General features: G+C 44.7%; 2 protein-coding genes across 4 annotated transcripts in view; one reads left to right on the top strand and one right to left on the bottom strand.

The window, feature by feature from the left end:
* Positions 1 to 8386, top strand: part of CREBBP (CREB binding lysine acetyltransferase) — a 42995-nt gene extending 34609 nt beyond the window's left edge. For all 3 annotated transcript variants that reach the window (XM_026683321.2, XM_026683320.2, XM_026683319.2), the window contains exons 27-31: positions 2177 to 2342; positions 2713 to 2880; positions 4196 to 4357; positions 4539 to 4820; positions 5275 to 8386. In XM_026683321.2, coding sequence (XP_026539106.2) covers positions 2177 to 2342; positions 2713 to 2880; positions 4196 to 4357; positions 4539 to 4820; positions 5275 to 7473 — 2977 coding nt within the window. In that variant the 3' untranslated portion in view covers positions 7474 to 8386. The remainder of the gene's footprint in view (positions 1 to 2176; positions 2343 to 2712; positions 2881 to 4195; positions 4358 to 4538; positions 4821 to 5274) is intronic.
* A 699-nt stretch (positions 8387 to 9085) lies between these two features.
* Positions 9086 to 19169, bottom strand: SLX4 (SLX4 structure-specific endonuclease subunit). The gene is made up of 9 exons (XM_087942352.1): positions 18962 to 19169; positions 18210 to 18722; positions 17708 to 17817; positions 17213 to 17359; positions 15280 to 15449; positions 11714 to 13446; positions 11128 to 11236; positions 10640 to 11017; positions 9086 to 10336 (listed from the first exon to the last, which is right to left on the bottom strand). The coding sequence occupies exons 1-9, from the start codon at positions 19167 to 19169 to the stop codon at positions 10009 to 10011; spliced, it is 3696 nt and encodes a 1231-aa protein (XP_087798478.1). The 3' UTR covers positions 9086 to 10008.
* Positions 19170 to 19273: the final 104 nt, after the last annotated feature.

Below are 19273 nucleotides of genomic sequence, written 5' to 3'. Positions count from 1 at the left end.
ATTCTTCAAACACATTCATTCACCCACATATACATTTTCCAAATCAGCTTCAGCAGCAGTGCTGCTGCTGCAGCAATTCAGATTGATGCAGGTAGTGTGGTTTCTGTAGAGAGGTACAAAGCACTCATTGCAAGCAGAGTGAAATGAGCGCAGTGTAAGTTAGACATTAGGAACAAATTCAGTCACTTGGAAAATTGCTCTTTCCTGTCTTCATCTTTTGATCTCATTGGATTATCTTGATTTCCCTGCAGCAAACTACAGTGAGAAGGGGAAGGGCAGAGGGAGGTAGACCAGCCAGAAATGCAGACCTCAACACTTCTGTCTGTCCTGTAGATTGTCAGTTCCTAAACACCTCATAGTAATCTTCCTATATTGTGCATGGTAATTTTCTCTTCAGATTAAACAATTCACACATTCCAAAAATATGTACAATTGTGTAGCCAAGTGTTGATTTTTCAGCTTTCTGAAACTCAGAAACTCAGTGGAACTCTTAGCTTTCATGTAAGTTATTCTCTGTATGTTGTTCATCGAGACTTGTACAAAAACATAAGGCCTGAAAATCCCAGAAACTTACGGGAAATAAACTTATGGGCAACAAACTTACAGACAACTCTCTTTCCTGCTGTTAACTAAAAAAGTTTGAACAGCCTATAATATTGACATTTTCCTTTTGTATATGTGAACAGCTTTCTAATGCAAGAAGCTCACAGCTTTCTAATGAATAATAGGAAATAACATTCTTGTAGCACAAACTAACTTGTTATTTTATTTGCATAAAAAGGTTCAAGGTCTGACCGTTGTGTTACGATTAGTATATGTGTGTGTTGTGTAAAATTGTTCTACCTCCTGTGTGTGTTAAAATGCCTCAAACTTATGCCTCAATGGGTTACATTTAAACATCCAAACTGTCATTAGAGGTGAAGCAGTTAGGTAGAAATTCTGGTCAAGCTGCCCTATTGAAACTTGCAGAAGCTTGTGTGCTTGAAGCAGGTGTTTCATTTCTAGGGAATGGGATAAAAAATAAGAACCATATACATATTAACCCAGTTTTGTGACCATGTAAGCTCAGTATGGCTTTCTGAATTGAGTTTTGTAGGATGCATTTTGTCACTTCCTTCCACCCCAGGAATTATTGAAGAGACTACAATTGACAGAATATCTGGAGAAAGTAATTCCTTGGGCAGATGCAAGTGGAAAGTGATTTTCCCCTCTTTTTTTTTTTTTTAAGTAAGATATTTGTATTTTGCCTATTAACCTTAAAGAACTTGAGGTTAGGGCTATTTTTGGTATTTTTGAATTAAAATCAACCAGAGAACACTACATTTATTTCCTTTTTTAGCACAATACAAAAGGCAATTACCAATTAAGCATGACAATAATAAAAAAATAAGTAGGAAGCCACCCTGCGAGAAAACAAGTAAAAATAAGAATCAGTTGTACTGTGTGTAGTATTTATTGGATCCAAAGAAAGGGAGGGAAAGCATCCAAAGAAAGTTATTCCAGGAATTGGGTCCAAGATTATTCAAAGAGAACATGAAGAAAATAAACTCTGTGGCCTATAAACTTTATAAACCAACAAACTTACCTCAATGCTTGGGCATTGAGTTAAGTAGCTCAAATAGCTCTGTATTTTCTTTGAATTAAAGTATTAAAATTGTTATTAAAATATTGCCAATGCTGTTGTGCGGCAGAGAATGCCCAGGGTCCAGAAACAGCTAGAGATTAATGTCCTGCCCAGTTTGGGTTTCTTTGTAACATCATCAAACAATCAAGGTGACATATGGGACAAGTTAAAATCATAATACAACAATAAAAGATGAATTAAATAGCAAATTACCACACAGTGAATGCCCAAATTTAATATTGGTATAGATTGATAGTTTTGCAGACCCAGAGCCAATTTTTATGACCTTCACAGAGAACAACATGGTTAGGGCTTCACAGACTTCAGGGAAATGCAGCTTGTGCAAGCAGGATCCACCTCTTTTTTTTTAGGTACTGTATCAACAATGGTTATAGACTCAAGAGGCATACTGAAGTATGAATGAATGATTGAGTGTAAGTGTTGGTTATCTAAATATCCTTTCTATTGCAGTTGAACAGTTAGGATGGCTGCCTCCAATTCTGGGCAAAACTATTACTTAACTGTGATGTCTTGCTTGTGTGAAATTCACAGGTATGTGACAGGCCACATCTGGGCCTGCCCACCAAGTGAGGGTGATGATTATATCTTCCACTGTCACCCCCCTGATCAAAAAATCCCCAAACCTAAACGTCTGCAAGAGTGGTACAAGAAGATGTTGGACAAAGCCTTTGCAGAGCGGATCATTCATGATTACAAGGTGAGGATTTCCTCAGAGAATCTGGAGACATTAGTATCTAGATAGCAGTCCTTTCTCTGCAGTTGAAAAGGAAATTGATAATTAGGATGGCTACAGTTTGGGGAGCAAATTAGTGATGCTTTTCTAGATCTGCGTCAATCCAAAATTAAGCACCAACATGTATCTTAGGTTTGGCTAAAGCAAAGGCATTGGATGTGTAAATATGCTTACAATCATAATGAAACACAGAAAACTATTTTAAACCATCCTTCGTTTAAACAAAATGAGAGTATAGTAAGTTAGTTTCAATTTATGTGACGTTTGTTGACTCCTATACTTTTGCCATTGCTCTTAGCTGCACCATCAACAACACCATGTGATCTTTTTCTAGGATATCTTCAAACAAGCAACGGAAGATCGGCTGACAAGTGCCAAGGAGTTGCCCTACTTTGAGGGTGATTTTTGGCCCAATGTATTAGAAGAGAGCATAAAAGAGCTAGAACAGGAGGAGGAAGAAAGAAAAAAGGAAGAAAGCACAGCAGCTAGTGAAACAATAGAGGTGACTACATTGATGGGTGATGTGGCCACATTATGTGAGCTAGATGAACCACAAATTCGTTCAATCCAACATAACTGAGTTACATGCCACATTTCCTTTTAGAAAATCAAAATGGCTTCCAGGGGAGGCTCCCTTCATTTTAACCCCATAGCAAGAACCTGTGGGAGAGTTTGTGCAAGGGGAGAATGACTGAGGGTCAAAATACAATCTGGTGGTGTTTTGCATGGTGGTGTTTCTGATGTCCCAACTGTTCCAATAATAGATTACGCTTTAATTTGTAGCTTCTACTTAGGGTTCCCCTCCCCCCTCCATATGTTTGCACAAGCCCATCATGGATTGATTATGCTGATAGTTTAGACGGGAAGGCATGATGTAAAGGGTTTTTGTGCTACAGCAACACAGCAGGAAGCCTTGCTTGCCTGCCTCTGTTGCTTTTTAAATTATTTGCTGAGGGAAAGGAGGAGGTGGATCTTTTTAATCCCACCTTGGTTACTTTTATAAATAACTCAAGGCAGTGAACATACTTAGTACACCTTCTTTCTATTTTCCCCACAACAACCCTATGAGGTAGTTGGGCTGAGAGAAAGTGGCTAGCCCGCCCAGCTGGCTTCCGTGCCAGTCTCCTGTGTTCAGATGAGTGGGGTAAATGTGTGTTTCATGCTTATTTTTTGTTATAGGCAAGTAGCCTACAAAAGAAAGCAGGTCAAGAAAGTTTTTTAAACAGGAAGGTACATACAAATATCATTATTACTATAATGTTAATAATTTTGGTTTGTTTACTGGCTTTGCACTATATTTATATTCTGTTCATGCTCTTGTGCCCAATTCACATTAAATTTTTGGAACAGTTGACAATATATATATATTTGGTTTTAAAATATTGATATTCATAAAAGAGTAAAGCAATAGTTTACTTCAGTTTTATTTTTTGCAGCTGCAGAACACAGGTAGGTAGCAAAGAGAACTAGTTCAGTTAAAATGAAAGAAAAACCATGTAATTCATTGGGATTTTTTTTGTTTAATTATGACCGTGGCCAGTTTTTCTGAACTTGATGGGCCAAAAGTAGCACAGGCTGCTCCCTCTGTCTCATACAGATGCAAGAAGGAAGAAGGTTCCTTCTACAATTAAGGGACTGTCCGCAGTCCTGCTGAGAGGTGTATATTTTTCTTATAGAAAATCAGTCTATTATTGTGGGGAATCACTTTCGCTTAGCTTGTCTGATTTTCCCTTGCCCACTCCTCCTAGCAAGCAGGTGTTCTCTTCACACATGCCTTAAAAGAGGAAGAGTTGAGCAGCTTCCTGATGTTTTCACAGGGAAGCCAGGGTGACAGCAAGAATGCCAAGAAGAAGAATAATAAGAAAACAAACAAGAATAAGAGCAGCCTTAGCCGAGCCAACAAGAAGAAACCCTCCATGCCTAATGTGTCGAATGATTTGTCTCAGAAGTTGTATGCCACAATGGAGAAACATAAAGAGGTACTATGTCCAAGCCCTTCTCATTTCCTTTTTTTGCAGTCACATTTGCAAAATTTAATGTTACAAAAGAGAGAGGGAGGGAAGTAGACCACATTAAGTAATGTGGTATCTTGGCGACTTGGCAGTTCTCATTGTTGGAAATTGTCTTGTGCTCACCTCTTCCTTTGCCTTCACATGGCAGGTCTTCTTTGTAATTCACCTACACGCGGGGCCCGTCATCAACACCTTACCCCCCATTGTGGATCCAGACCCGTTACTTAGTTGTGATCTGATGGATGGCCGGGATGCCTTCCTCACTTTAGCAAGGGACAAGCACTGGGAGTTTTCCTCATTACGTCGCTCCAAGTGGTCCACTCTGTGCATGCTTGTGGAGCTGCACACCCAGGGGCAAGATCGTTTTGTTTATACCTGCAATGAGTGTAAACATCATGTGGAAACACGGTGGCATTGCACTGTCTGTGACGTAAGTATATGTTGCCTGCTGTGATGCTACTCCAGGTTTGAATTGGCCTGCAAACCTGTCTCTTCTTTTCTACAATACTTTTAAAAATAATGTATGATTATGATTAATACATAATATATAATAACATAACTGTGGGCCCAATTATTATGATTTGAGCATCAGTTTTACACAATGAACAAAGCCATAGTAACACTTCTCTATGTGGGAATTCTGTAAGAATCCTATTTTCTGAGCAAGGCTGTTCTGTATTAGTGGCCACTGGAGTTCTTCATTATGTTCTTGATAATTGAATGACTTTTAATAGAACTAAAACTGTGACAGATGGAATGTCTGAGGTACATACACCTAGTTTCAACAAACTCTTCCCTATTCTTTTATGCAGGAGAACTGCATGCATGCATACTTTTTCACATGGTAGGTTGTTGATCTTGATATCTCTCACTTTGCTTTTCAGGATTACGACCTCTGCATTAACTGCTATAACAGCAAGAGCCATGAGCATAAGATGCTGAAGTGGGGCTTGGGCCTGGATGATGACGGGAACAGCCAAGGGGAACAGCAGTCCAAGAGCCCCCAGGAATCCCGTCGGCTCAGCATCCAGCGATGCATTCAATCTTTAGTGCACGCTTGCCAGTGTCGCAATGCAAATTGTTCGTTGCCATCCTGCCAGAAGATGAAGCGTGTTGTCCAGCACACCAAAGGCTGCAAGCGCAAGACCAATGGAGGCTGTCCTGTGTGCAAACAGCTGATTGCTCTTTGTTGCTACCATGCCAAACACTGCCAAGAGAATAAATGCCCAGTGCCCTTCTGCCTCAACATCAAGCATAAGCTCCGGCAGCAGCAGATCCAACACCGTCTGCAGCAGGCGCAGTTGATTCGCCGCAGGATGGCAACCATGACCACCCGAAACGTGCCTCAGCAGAATTTGCCTTCTCCTACCTCAGCAACACCTGGGACCCCGACACAGCAGCCAAGCACCCCACAGACTCCTCAGCCCCCTCCCCAGCCTTCCCCCGTTAGCATGTCACCAGCGGCTTTTCCTACTGTAGGGAGAACGCCAGCGCCCCCTCCCATTTCAGCAGGCAAGCCTTCCAACCAGGTGGCTGCTCCGCCTCCGCCTGCCCAACCCCCACCAGGAGCTGTGGAAGCAGCCCGGCAGATTGAAATCGAAGCAGCCCAACAGCAGCAGCAGCAGCAGCAGCAGCAGCAGCAGCAACTCTACCGGGTGAGCAGCAATGGGTTGCCTCCAGGCCGAACAGGAATGGTGAGCACAGCAGTGGGGGCGGTCAATCCCATGCAGCAGGCTGGCATGAATGTGCCCCGACCTAACTCCGTCAGTGGCCCAATATTGCCCAACCTGCAGCCTGGGCAGTGGCAGTCATCAACTCCGGTGCCCCAACAGCAGCCAGGAATGCCAAGGCCAGTCCTGGCCATACCTGGCCAACAAACAGTAACTGGCCCAAGGATGCCAGGCGTGCAGCCACCAGCCCGAACGATTCCTCCAAATGCTTTGCAAGAGTTACTGCGGACTTTGAAATCTCCCAGTTCCCCACAGCAGCAGCAACAGGTGCTGAATATTTTGAAGTCGAACCCACAGCTCATGGCAGCTTTTATAAAGCAGAGAACAGCCAAATACGTAGCAAACCAGCCTGGCATGCAGCCCCAGCCAAGCATTCAACCCCAGACAGGCATGCCACAAACTCCAAGTCCACTGCAGCAGCCACCTCCACCAGCAGGGTTGCATGCTCAAACAGGCCTGCAGAATCTGAGTGCACTGCCAGCAGGTGTCCCACGACCAGGGGTCCCTCCCCAGCAACCAGCCATAGGAGGCCTGGCTGCACAGGGCCAGTCAATCAGCATCATGAATCCAGCTCACAATCCGGCTATGGCCAACATGAGTCCTCAGTACAGGGAGATCTTGAGAAGACAATTACTGCAGCAGCAGCAGCAGCAGCAGCAGCAAGGTGGAGCTGGGCTGGCCACTCACAGCCAGTTCCCGCAGCCTCCAGGCCCTGGAGTTTATGCCCAAGCCATTCAGCAGCAGCGGATGCAGCAGCAGCAGCAGCAGCAGCATCTTTCAATCCAAGCAGGGGCCATGGGGCAGCTAGCTCAGATGGGACAGCTGAATCCTATGGGGCAGCCAGCCATGGGAGCTGATAGCAGCCCTAACATCCAGCGACTCCTGCAACAACAGCAGCAGCAGCAGCAGCAGCAACAACAACTTAAGCCACAAATGGGCTCCCCAGGCCAGCCAAATTCCATGAGCCCCCAACAGCATCTGCTCTCAGGACAAGCCCCCCCGTCCCACCTCCCTGGCCAACCAATCAATGCCTCCCTCAGCAGCCAGGTGCGCTCTCCAGCACCTGTTCAGTCCCCCAGGCCCCAATCCCAGCCACCACATTCCAGCCCATCCCCCAGGATTCAGCCCCAGCCTTCTCCTCACCATGCCTCACCGCAGACTGGCTCACCTCATCCTGGGTTGGCTGTTACAATGGCTGGCTCCATGGAACAGGGACACTTGGGCAACCCAGAGCAGAGTGCAATGCTTCCCCAGCTCAACCCCCCAAATAGGAACGTGTTACCAAATGAGCTGTCCCTGGTTGGTGATACCACAGGAGGTGACACACTAGAAAAATTTGTGGAGGGCTTGTAGCATCCCATAGTTTCTCATGTTCCTGGACTTCTTGAACTGAAAAAGACTTGTAGCTCAAGCTAAGCCCTAGATGGGACTGATTCATCCTCTACCTGTGAATAGATGAATGGCTGTTTAAAAAAAAAGAGAATATATATTTTTTTGTTAAAGCCAGCCAGGTGTGGTTAAAATATCTGGTCTCCTTGTTGTGGGTTTTTTTTAGTTGTTATTGTTGACTTTACTTTTTTAAAGGGGAAAATGTGTCCATTATATTCATATTTTTTATTTGTACTTTCAAGACTAAGCAGCGGTGTTTAGCAAAGGAGAAAAATGTTCACATTCTAATGTATCTTGCTACATTTCTGACATTTGGCAGAAAGTTTTGTTTTGTTTTAGTCTTATTCTATTCTGGATTTTGCAAGTATCCTAAGTATTACTACCCCTTGGAAAGATAGGAACTGACTCTTGCACACATGGACACACATTGCAGATGTAGAAATTGTTGCTTGTTTCTCTGATAAAACTGGTTTTAGATTTTAAAAAAAAATAGGGACACTCACTACTTAGGACATATTAATTTTAACAGGGAAGAAGTGTATTCTGTAATTCTTTGATGTGAACTTGAACTGAGGAAAAGCAATTACAGTGTAAATCATGCAAACTATTATTACTATAAATATGAACAATTCAAGATTCAATCACTGTATAGAGGGGGGAACAAACTCATTTCTTACTTCTATAGCATATTGTTAAATAAACTGTGTGCAACAGACAAAAAGGATGTCCTTGAATTCATGTACATGGTATTAACAGTGTTTGGATTTTTTGTTATGAAAATGCTGTTTTCAACATTGTATTTGGACTATGCATGTCTTTTTTCCATTGTATATAAAGTATTGCTTAAAAGTGATATAAATTACTGAAGTTTTTAAAATGTTTCTGTCCTTTAAATCCATGTAAGATTGTCAAGTTTGTATTTGATTGTGTGCCAGTGCAAGTATAGGAATATAGGTTTGAGTTCATTGAAAGGCATCCAGTAAGGAAGTAGTACTCATACTTGGCTGTACTAATTCGTAAGAATTAACAGAAGGAATGAGAAGTATTCGTTTTTTAAAAACACATTTTGGGGAAGGAACACCAGTTTGACTGAAATAGATGCTTCCTAAAGTAAAATCGAAGAACAAGGTTTTCTGTGCAATAACAATGAAGAAACTACACAACAGATTCAGAAGGGACAACTTCATCTCTTTCTATTGATTTTCTCAGCCTGGTTCTATCTACGATGTCCCCTACAAGGATGGCTATACTGTTTTTGAGGGGAGCAAAATTGGGCTTCTTACTCTGCCTCATACATTATCACTCATGATGGGTTTTGTCAGATACCATAACTAACAATTGTATCTAATGTATTACAGTTTCAATGTAACTGAAAATACCACATAGGTTGTACACTAAATACAGAGAAATCCTTCCTCAGGCGAAGAGTGGTGGTGGTGGTATGGAAATCATGTAAAACCTCTTACATAGGGGCATGACATAATGTTAATGTTTATTTATTTAATAAACACGTCTGCCCATCTTATATACATGACTCTGGGCAGTAACGATTAAAAACGTTGCAATGTGGGACCAATGACATTTTTAAAAGATTTATTCACATTTAGTACATAAAATGATTTCTTGTTTTTTTAACAGGGAAAGTAAGTAATGAAATCAATTATATAATTTAAGCAGTCTAAAAGAAGACATGCATTACCACCCCCCTATGCAAGTATTAACGGTTTTGATCCTCCAGTCCTCCCAAATCTTTGAGAAGCAAAAATTTAGTGTTCAGTAAAAATGCTGCCTTCTCACATCACATCATCTTGCTCTCTTCTTCCCAGTTTTGCTTTTTTTACACAACACCACCCCCTGGGAGACAATTTTGTAGTAAATTACTTGGGTGGTACTCAGGCAACATAAACTTGAAAGTTGTCTTTACAAATGAAGGAGTATGCTTTTTCCTCCAACATCAGCCAGCCATAGGGGAAAGGTAGGGCAAAGATACTTCTTGGCCTTAACCGGTCATCCCAACAGGCATGCTGAAATCATTCCTCAGGATTGGATGGGAGTGACCAACTCTGACATCAAGCAGCTCAAATCTTCAATTTGGGCAACAAGGCAGTTTTGACTTAACCAAATTAAGCATGACCTGCCCCCATCAGCTGCAGTCTGTGGAAAACTCTGCATTTAAATCCGCAGAAAACATCTTTTATTACCAAATAGGGACAACCCATATCTAAGTCAACGAGAAAATGGACTGCCCCTGCAATCAGCACACCTGTCCAAAGCTGCTCTAAGGACGCACACTATCCATTGTCCAAAGTTTGGCTAAAAGGGATCAAACTCACTTCAAACCCCAACACAAATTATTTCCCCCCTGCTTCCCCCTCAAAAAAGGATTGAGCAAAGAAAAACATATAAACATGAAAATGAACTGACTGGAAAGTTGCAGAGGAAAAAAACTTCCAGGAGTTCACCTTTTCGAAGAATATCAAATAGCCAAAGGGCTTAGCATCAACTTTGCCCTTTTTTCTTGCATCTGTGCAGGTGGTGTTTTTTCTCTCTCCGAGTTTCTGCAGTGGTAAACGTGATCCCGTTGGTATCCAAAAAGTCCAACAACTTGTCCAATGCAATCCTCATGCCATTCTGCTTTAGTTCTGCATGCAGTACAGACAGTTTAATGGGCTGATACAGCAGGATTTGCTGGCAAAGAGATGGGTTGGAATGAATATAGTGCTTCAAGATTTCCAGTTTCTGATCCTCACCACTAGCGGCAATCTGAGAAGCAAGTACATTTTCCTCTTTCTCTGCCAGCATACTGATTTTACACTCCGTGGATGAACTAGGAACAGGATAAGAAAGGAAAAGGCATTACGATACCTAGACAATCTCTTAAATGTACCTTATTTTTTAAAAAGGTGGGTACTTGGTATAACCCAGACCAGAACTACTCACATCCACTACACAGCATCAACATAACCATTCCCCCAATTTAAGGCTAACTAAAGGTAGAGAATATGGCTGTCTGAGGACAGGGGATGGACAGGTGATTTTCAAAGTTCTTGCCTTCATTCCTCAACATCTGTTGAAACATGCCAACAGCCTAAAAAGTCAGAATGGAAGAATGAACACATCTGCCCCATACCTTTGAGATGCTGCATAAGTCTCACTTCCAGCTCCTGTTGTGCCAGCTGACGCTTCAGAAGTTGTCAGGATTAAATCTCCATTACCCTCTCCATCAGTTAATCTGTTTGCAGGAAGAGCAACTCCCTTCGGCCACACAAGTCCAGCCTGTGGCCCCTGAGCATCTCCTTCAGAGAGATCTATATGTTTAGTTCTATTTGGGCTCCCCTGAAGCAGTCGATAAGGGGAAAGACATTTTTGCTGCAGTTTCCAAAAGGAACTGGTAGAAACCGGCACAGTTTTTTTCTTAGAGTCGGTTCCTGCCTGTTGGTGAGTAAACTGAAAAATTTCCTTCAGTTTTAAAATCATCTGCCGTTTTGGGAGAGCACGAACACCAAATCTAAGGAAAAAGGAGGCCAAATCACAATTTGCAAGTAAGCACAACCTGTAAAGTATTTTTGCAAGTTCTTGCCTACAGAAGGGTCCTGCTTCAATCCCGACAGCACCCACCTGCTCAATTCCTTCTTCAGTTCTGGGGTGTCCATGCTTGAATAAGGTGGAAAGGGCATGAGCGGAGTAACACAAGAGATGTCCCTGGCTTGGCAGGCAAGATCTGTAACTGATCAAAACTAAATCAAATCAGCCACGTGGGCTATACTCTGCTGCAAAACCTGTCTATCACCACCATACATACTGCACTTATTAGTCCACAGTAAAATCATTCCAAACCTCTGGGAAGACAGCTATCAGATATTAATCCCCATCATGCACAATTTTTTTTAAATAAAAAAAAATTCAACAGTTAATTAGAAAAGTGCTTTAAAAAGGAGGAAGCCAAAACTGAATTTCTAGATTGTTGCTCCCCTCCCAGAATCTACAGGAAATAGGATACATCCAAAGATCACTGTCTTTTGCAAAACTAAGGACCCAATGCAGCTTAGCCAGGATTCTGGTCTTGCGCTTCAGTGTGAACATTCATCGAGCTTCAAAGGACTTGACAGCTAACAACTAAGTAACTGGGGTTTTTTTGGCCATGTTACAAAGCAGCCTTAACTGTCAAAGAAGTTGTCATAACTGACCCAAAGCAGCAACTTACCAGAAACCTTTGGAACAGGTATGGAAGCAGACAAACTTGAGGAGGCAGGAAGAGCTTCATTGCTATCAGAGTCTTCTCCAGGCCAATTTTGAGAGTTGTGCAAATCTCCCATTCCAAAATGGAATGTAGCTGCTGAATTAGTTACACTACTAGCAACAGTCACAGGGTGATTGTTCTGAATGTCAAACATGTGCACAGAAGTCCTCAAAGGATTTCTGGCATTTGCAATTATTGCCTCCAAAGGTTCTACAAAGATGCCCCTTGAACATAGTGGCACTGCTTCCTGCTCCTCCTCATTATCATCCACAACCACCACATCTCTCTCTGCTGCACACAGGCCATTGTCAGATTTCACTATTTCGAGCAAAGAAGTAGATGAAAGCACCGGCAGAGGTTTATAGTTGCAAGACAGTTCTGTCTGGGTTTCATAAGTCCATTGTTTTTCAAGGGAAGAATTCAACCTGGATTTTTCAACCTGCACATCATCCAAGCTATTCCAGGCTGCCACAGGAGTTTCAGGCACCACCAATGTCCTTTCTTCACTCCAGCCTAAACCTCCCCAGAAGCTGCCTTCTTTGTGATTACTCAGGTCCAAGGGCTGATGGCATTCACCCAAAGATTGTGCCTCATTACACATTAGTGTGCCCAATCCATCTCCCACTTTACTTACATCCTGCTGGGGAGGGCCTGGGCTCCAGCAGTTCATGACATCACCAACAGGGCTCTCTTTATGCCATGAGTGTTGCTCAGAGAAGCTTGAAGCGGCTTCTGCCTGTTTCTTTTCTGCCTTCTGCTCCAGCTCTTCATCAGAATCCAGTACTACAATATGATCACCCGTCATGTTCAGATCATGAGGATTCACCACACCAGACTTCTCTAGGCTGCCAATAGGAGCCTCTCCCTTCCTGTTTATATTCTCTTGCTTATCATTTTGAGAGGGAAGCCTATCTAATATGTTTGGTTGTGATGCAGATGTTATTGGAGAGAAAAGAACTTCTAGGTCTCTTGGCAAAGTCATCTGGAGATCTTTTGCTGGCACTTGAAAAAATCTTGGAGAATTTCTTGCTGTAATTTCATCTTTGGCTGTGTTAATATTCTTCTCCCACAGAGAACAACAGTTCATTTCTGACATAGAAAATTGGGCTGTAGACCTCTCCAGATGATTACTATGAGTGGAATCCCCCGCTAACCTGAGATGAATCTCACTTGTGGGCTCTTTTCTAGTACTTGCTCCGAAGGACACTATTTCCTTAAAATCTCGCTGGAACTCAACAGAATACTTTTTCAGATCTTTTTCCATGCTGGCAATAGAGGTTTTCAATTTGGATGAGTCTTGATCACTTTTTATTTCACTTTTCCTAAGTGTCATGCCTCTTCTGGGCTTCTCTAGCACCTTTCTTGGGCAAGAAGCACCATCTTGGCCAATTTTCTTTTCCACTTCATCACGTCTGTATTCAGTGCAAACCTTTTCCTTCCTGGCTTCATCAGATGTCATTCTGCGCTGGGTAGCCACAAACTCATAGATCTCCTCTAATTCCTGCTCATTCATATTGTCACTGATTTCATCTCTGCATACAGATTTTGCTGCAGTTTCTTCATCTTCATCCTGCCACATGGATTTCAAAAGTTCTTCAAAATTTTCAACTTCGTCTTTATCATCAGCTGGCTTTTCTACAGATACCTCTTCACTAGGTTGGCCTACACACAGAACAGCCAATTCTTTCATTCCAAACCTGCAAACATACAAATATACATAAATGTTCTTTCTCTCTTTGAGTACAGTCCTGCTGATTGATGCAGCTGACACAGTTCTACAGAGGAATTATGGAGTCTGTCATCTGCACTTCTATAACTGTCTGGTTTGGTTCTGCAACCCAACAGGACAGACACAGACTTCACAGAGTAATTAGGACTGCAGAAAAAATAATTGCTACTAACCTGCATTCCATCGAGGACCTGTATACTGCACGAGTCAAAAAGAGGGCTGTGAAAATATTTACAGATTCCTCATATCCTGGACATAAACTACTTTTCCCTGAAAGCCATCACTCTGCTAAACAACCAATTCCCTCAATACTGTTCAACTATTACAAAGTCTACATTACTATTATTGTTAATCTTCTCAACACTCCTTATCACCCATCCCCTCCCACTTGTGACTGTATGACTGTAACTTTGTCGCTTGTATACTTACGATTTATATTGTTTCCTAGTATGATTTGATTGCTTATTGTACCCTATGACTTTCATTAAGTGTCGTACCTTATGATTCTCGACTCTTGACGAACGTATTTTTATGTATAGAGTATTTACACCAAGACAAATTCCTTGTGTGTCCAATCACACTTGGCCAATCAAGTATTCTATTCTATTCTCAAAACGATGCTATAGAGCACTGCACACCAGAACAACTAGACACAAGGAGTTTTTTCCCATCACTCCGCTAAACAACTAATTCCCACAACACTGTCAAACTATTTACTAAGTCTACATTACTATTACTATTAATCTTCTCATCACTCCGTATCACCCATCCCCTCCCACTTTATGACTGTATGACTGTAACGTGTATCCTTACAATTTATATTGACTGTTTCCTAGTATGATTTGATTGCTTATTTGTACCCTATGACTGTATTAAGCATTGTACCTTATGATTCTTGATGAATGTACCTTTCTCTTTATGTACACTAAGAGCATATGCACCAAGACAAATTCCTTGTGTGTCTAATCACACTTAGCCAATAAGGAATTCATTCATTCATTCAATCCATGGTATAAGATAATGGAATCCTTACTCATGCTTCATATAGCAAACCAAAACAAGTTCTGTTCAAAACTATCTTATGGTAAATTTCACAATGGTTTCCAACCAACTAAATACTCGGAAGCAGGGGTCGCCAACCTTTTGGACCCCAGGGATCACCAAACTCATAATTTTAAATCCCTTGGACCAGAGACCCTGGGAAAATTCCCCACCCTGTTTTCCTACCGATCGATCATTATTTGGTATCGCAGGATACCGTCTCCAGCTCCATTCTCGAGGGGGGAAGAGAGAGGGAGAGACTTTTGGCTTCATGCAAGGAAAGCAGCAGAAGCAGCAGAAGTCTTTCTTTCTCTCCCCCAAACTCCACCAGAAATGAGTCTTTATGAGACTTGTCGCGCCGGCACAGCCTCTTGGAGCAGGATGCCTTGCAGGGTCCCAAAGACTCATTTCTGGCGGAGTTTGGGGGAGAGAAAGAAACACTTTTGCTGCTTTCCTTGCATGCAGCCAAAAGCAGAAGAAAGAAGCGGCATGAAGCAGCCTGGTGGCCAGGGGAGGCGCCTGGGGCGAATGGGGCAAGTTCCCCCCGCCCTTTCCCCCCTCCTCACTACCTTGTGTTGTTTGTTCCCGCAGGCTATGTGGGTGGCACAGCCTTGTGTTCCCATGCAGCCTGGATTAATTGCTTTGGGGGGTGTTTTGGGGGTGACATTTCTCTGCGGACCATGAAAATTTTCTCACAGACCACCAGTGGTCCCCGGCCCACTGGTTGGCAACCACTGCTCTCAAGCATCAACACACCAACCTTATTGCTAGGTCAATCACATCTGACAGCAAATGTTGGGGTATGAAATGTTCAGCTGTGTAGAGGTACTTCAAGAACAGAGCAACAGCATCCCCTGGAGCATCATGTAGCAGCACACGGGAGGCTCCAACTTCTCCTTCTTCAGCCACCACAAAACGTCTGTGGTCAATCTGGTAGCAGAACAGAAAGGGACGCCAATCTCTGCAGCAGCAATCATAACCCAAAGCTCCTTCCCTTCTTCTTTCAAACTTTCCTGACCACATGTGGAAGTTGTTCTGTATTGCAGACATTCAAAAGCATTAAGCTTTCTGCCACCATCCGTTTTTATGTTTGCCAGGCAAAAGGCCTCCTGCCTCAGCAATTATAAACACATCTGCATTTTGTACAATACAGGTAATCCTTGTTACGACAGTTCAAAGTTGTGACATGAATCTCCCACACATCCACACCCCAAGCTCTTATGACAGTCTCAAGTTTATGAATGTTGCAGCACCACAACAGTCATTCGCCCTTACGACTGACCGCAGAGGAACTGCAACGTTCACCCTGCTTATTCCCTGATCTAGCAAGCCTTCGGTTTCTTTGCTTGCTTTGGTACATTCGCAAAGAACTGAGGCCTAAAGTACTGCAAGTTCACGCAAGAGTGATCTCATAGTACTTTAGGCCTCGGTTCTCTGGATCAAGAGACCAGACGACATCCGTGGCAAAAGCCTTTACAAGCCGACGGGAGGCTTTGAGGCAGTGAAATCACGCTACCTCAAAGAGTCCCATTGGCTTGCAAAAGCGGGTGGCCGCTTGAAGCTGCGTGATCTCCAGTGCTTTGCGTGCTGAGATTTCCAGCCTCAGCATGCAAAGCCTTTGCAAGCCAATGGGACATTTTGAGGCAGCATCATTTTGCTGCCTCAAAGCCTCCCGTCAGCTTGTAAACGCTTTGAGCACCGAGACTGGAAGCCTGTGGGGGAGACTCACTGAGGCTACCCATCACTCTAAAAGCGGCAGGCAGCCTAGGTGACTCAATGAAGCCAAGCAGGGCGTGCTCGTCCCACTCTCCCTCTGCTCTCACCTTTTTGAAACGCCAGGAGCAGGCAAAGGAACTGTGGCAGAGCGGACACAGCTTGCTTGCTTTTCACAAGGTGAGTGCTTGTGGAGACCCGCTTGGCAGGATGGGGGGAGGGGGGTGGAATTGTGGGGAGCATGGGGTATCTCAGTGAGTCGGGGAGGCCTTGGGTGGTCAGAAGCACTAGGCCTCCCATGGCCTTCCCCACCCTGAAATACATCATGCGCACCTAATAACCTGCACATTTGATTATCCAATGCATGGGTGAAAGCAGGGAGTTTTCATGTTCATTTTACGTGATTCATTACAACAAATCTTTGGGTTATAAATGTAATTGGCAGGCTCCATTACGTTCATAACTCAAGGACTACCTGTATAAGAATACCAACTTTACAGTCCTATAAGCTATCCAAAGTTCCTTTGATCCCTTCCACCAATTAAATCTTTAGTTTTTTCAAGGCCTTCCACTTCTGTTCAAAACTATCATACGGTAAATTTCACAATGGTTTCCAACCAACTAAATACTCGGAAGCAGGGGTCGCTAACCTTTTGGACCTCAGGGATCACCAAACTCATAATTTTAAATCCCTTGGACCAGAGACCCTTTTTTCTGCTCTTACAGCCTCCATCTTGCTGAATTGGCCTCATTTTGCACTTGCCTATTGTAAGGCATAGCTGGTTGCTGTGAAATAACTGGTGTGCCCCTCACTGGTATTCCTCTTCCAAGCGATGCTATTAGAATCAACCTCAAGAGGAAAATTTAGAGATAAGAAAACGGAAAAAGTCCACAAATATGGATCCATAATTTACAATCAAGAATGAACAATGTTAAAATGTTTTCTATGTACAGGCCTTAAACACTTTATGGCTACTTACAAATTGTAAAAGCTCAGGACACCGTGCATACAATACAAACATATGGGCATAAAAGACTTCCCCGCTATCCACCTGGATCTGGATGTCGCTCAAATGAGGGTTATTGACCATCTCCTTGAAGGCAGCAGTCAGTGAGCCAACAGGGAACTAGAACAGGAAGGAAGAAAAAAACATAATCGTTCCTCTTTCACAGCCCACAGGCAGATAGAAGATGTTAAATTTCTCACTAAAAAGTTAGGTCTCCCATTTAAAAGGAAGATTTGGGGAAAGGACTGCCAGCAATTCACACCCTGGCTTTGTCCCAGAATCTTTAGAAGTTCTCTACTTGGCAAAAAGGAAATGAGGGCATTTTATATTACGTAGAGATCCAGTTACTTCTTTAACCCTATTGTGATGCTGCTGCCAAGCAATTATACAACTTGAAGAACTGAGTTTGGGTAGATGCTCAGTATCATTCCTCATTTAGATACCCTTTGCGTACAATTACATCCTTACTGCTTCACAGGAGCACTTTCGGGATAGTTGCTGCTGCTGCTGCTGCTGCTGCTGCTTCTCCAACAACCAAGTAAAAGCCTTTTGCTGAGCATGTGGCATCTGTTCTTCTTCTATAAAAAATCACCACCACCATCATCAATATAAACCTGGCCCAGAATATTGTCACTGTTACACATGAGCACAAATCAAATGTTTTGTTTATACCATGGCTTTGTTCCCTTCCTGTTTGTCTCAGATACTACAGATTCCTTCAAGGGGGGTGAGATTTAGCAGAATTAACATCTATTTAGGCCAAGACAGGCACACAGAACCACAGCTCCAAAGAGAAACATTTTTGGACATTTTATCTTCTGTGGCCCTAATTCCAATGGCTGCTTACAAAAGGTGAAACTTAAAAGGCTGCATTACTTGCTCATCAAGAGCCAGGGATGTCACCACCCTTATAGGCAGCCAAGGTCTTTACAGCCCTCTGACCTCCCAGTCCTCCACCAGGCAGCCTCACCCGGGTGCTCCAGCCGCCCCACATCAAGGCTCCACTGGGTGAACGTGAGTCCTTCCCCGGCCAACGCCAGGAGATCTCGCAGGGTATCGGCGGCATCTGTCGGACTGGCGGCTTCGTAGCAGTCGCCGGCTCTGCTTGGGAAACGCTCCGTCTCCGGAAGCTCCGCTGGCGCCCCAGGCAGGCTGGATGCCGACCTCTGAAAAGGGAGGAGGCGGCTCCATGGCAGCCCGGGCGAGACCGAATCGCTCTGCGGGACCGGCCGAGCGCCCGGGCGGAAGACCTCCACCTGGCCGTGGGGAGACGATCTCGGCCTCGAGACGGTCCGGCGTCTCTCTGGGTCTCCGGGGACAGAAACGCCGCAAAAGAGCGACGGCTCAGCTGCCCCGGAGGGGAAAGGAGGGTCCCCGGAGAAGAGCCCGCCGCTTCCCCGCACCTGATCAGCCCCCAAGGGGCGACGGCCGGGACTCCCGTCAACGAGCTCAGCTCCCACAGCCAGCCGGCCGGGCCCGCATTAGCCGGGGGCCCCTTCCAGCGGCTGGCGGGCAGCGGGGGCGTGCGAGGCGCAGCCGGGGCCTCCGACAGCAGTAGGGCCGCCCGGGCCTCGAGTCCTCGGCGGGCCTCCTCCAGGCCCTTGGAGCAGCAGCGGCGGCGGCGACCTCCCGCGGCCCCTCGTCTCTAGGCGGAGAGCAGGCGGCAGTCAGTACCTCCCCGGCGGCAGCCTCCGCCGTCCCCGCCGCCCCCGCCGGACTCACCCGCCCTCCTGGGCCGCTTCCCGCCGTGCGCGGCCTCCGAGCGCGACCTGGCCGGGACCGCCAGCGGTTCCCCGGCCGCCTCCCGCCGCCTCTTCCTCCCGGCCGGCCGAGGGGCCCCGCGTCGCTTCTGCCCGGGCTCCGGGGAGAGGGGGGCGGGCGGGCGGCGGAAGCCGCGGCTGTGCCAACCTCGCGAGGCCGCCGCCGCCATCTCCCCGGCGGATCCCGCAGCCGAAACTCATCTTCCGAGTCGGCCATTTTGGCAGCGCAGGCGCCACCTTCCCGCCGCGCGAGCGCCCCTGCCGCCAGGCCGCC

The sequence above is a fragment of the Notechis scutatus genome, chromosome 12 (genome assembly GCF_049901735.1).
Source record: "Notechis scutatus isolate UNSWTSFEM ecotype Mainland chromosome 12, rNotScu1.2, whole genome shotgun sequence".
In the NCBI taxonomy this organism is placed as follows: Eukaryota; Metazoa; Chordata; class Lepidosauria; order Squamata; family Elapidae; genus Notechis; species Notechis scutatus.
The sequence above is the reverse complement of the archived record's forward strand: the minus strand, read 5'-3'. Positions and strand labels throughout refer to the sequence as shown.

Excerpts from the sequence above, each read along its gene's own strand:
- SLX4 (XM_087942352.1), bottom strand. The coding sequence starts at position 19,169 with ATGGCGGCGGCGGCCTCGCGAGGTTGGCACAGCCGCGGCTTCCGCCGC. Across the intron at positions 17,360-17,707 it reads GAAAGTGCTCCTGTGAAGCA|TTCCCTGTTGGCTCACTGAC; the intron begins GTAAGGATGTAA and ends TTCCTGTTCTAG. Across the intron at positions 11,237-11,713 it reads ACCTGTTCCAAAGGTTTCTG|TTACAGATCTTGCCTGCCAA; the intron begins GTAAGTTGCTGC and ends AGTTTTGATCAG.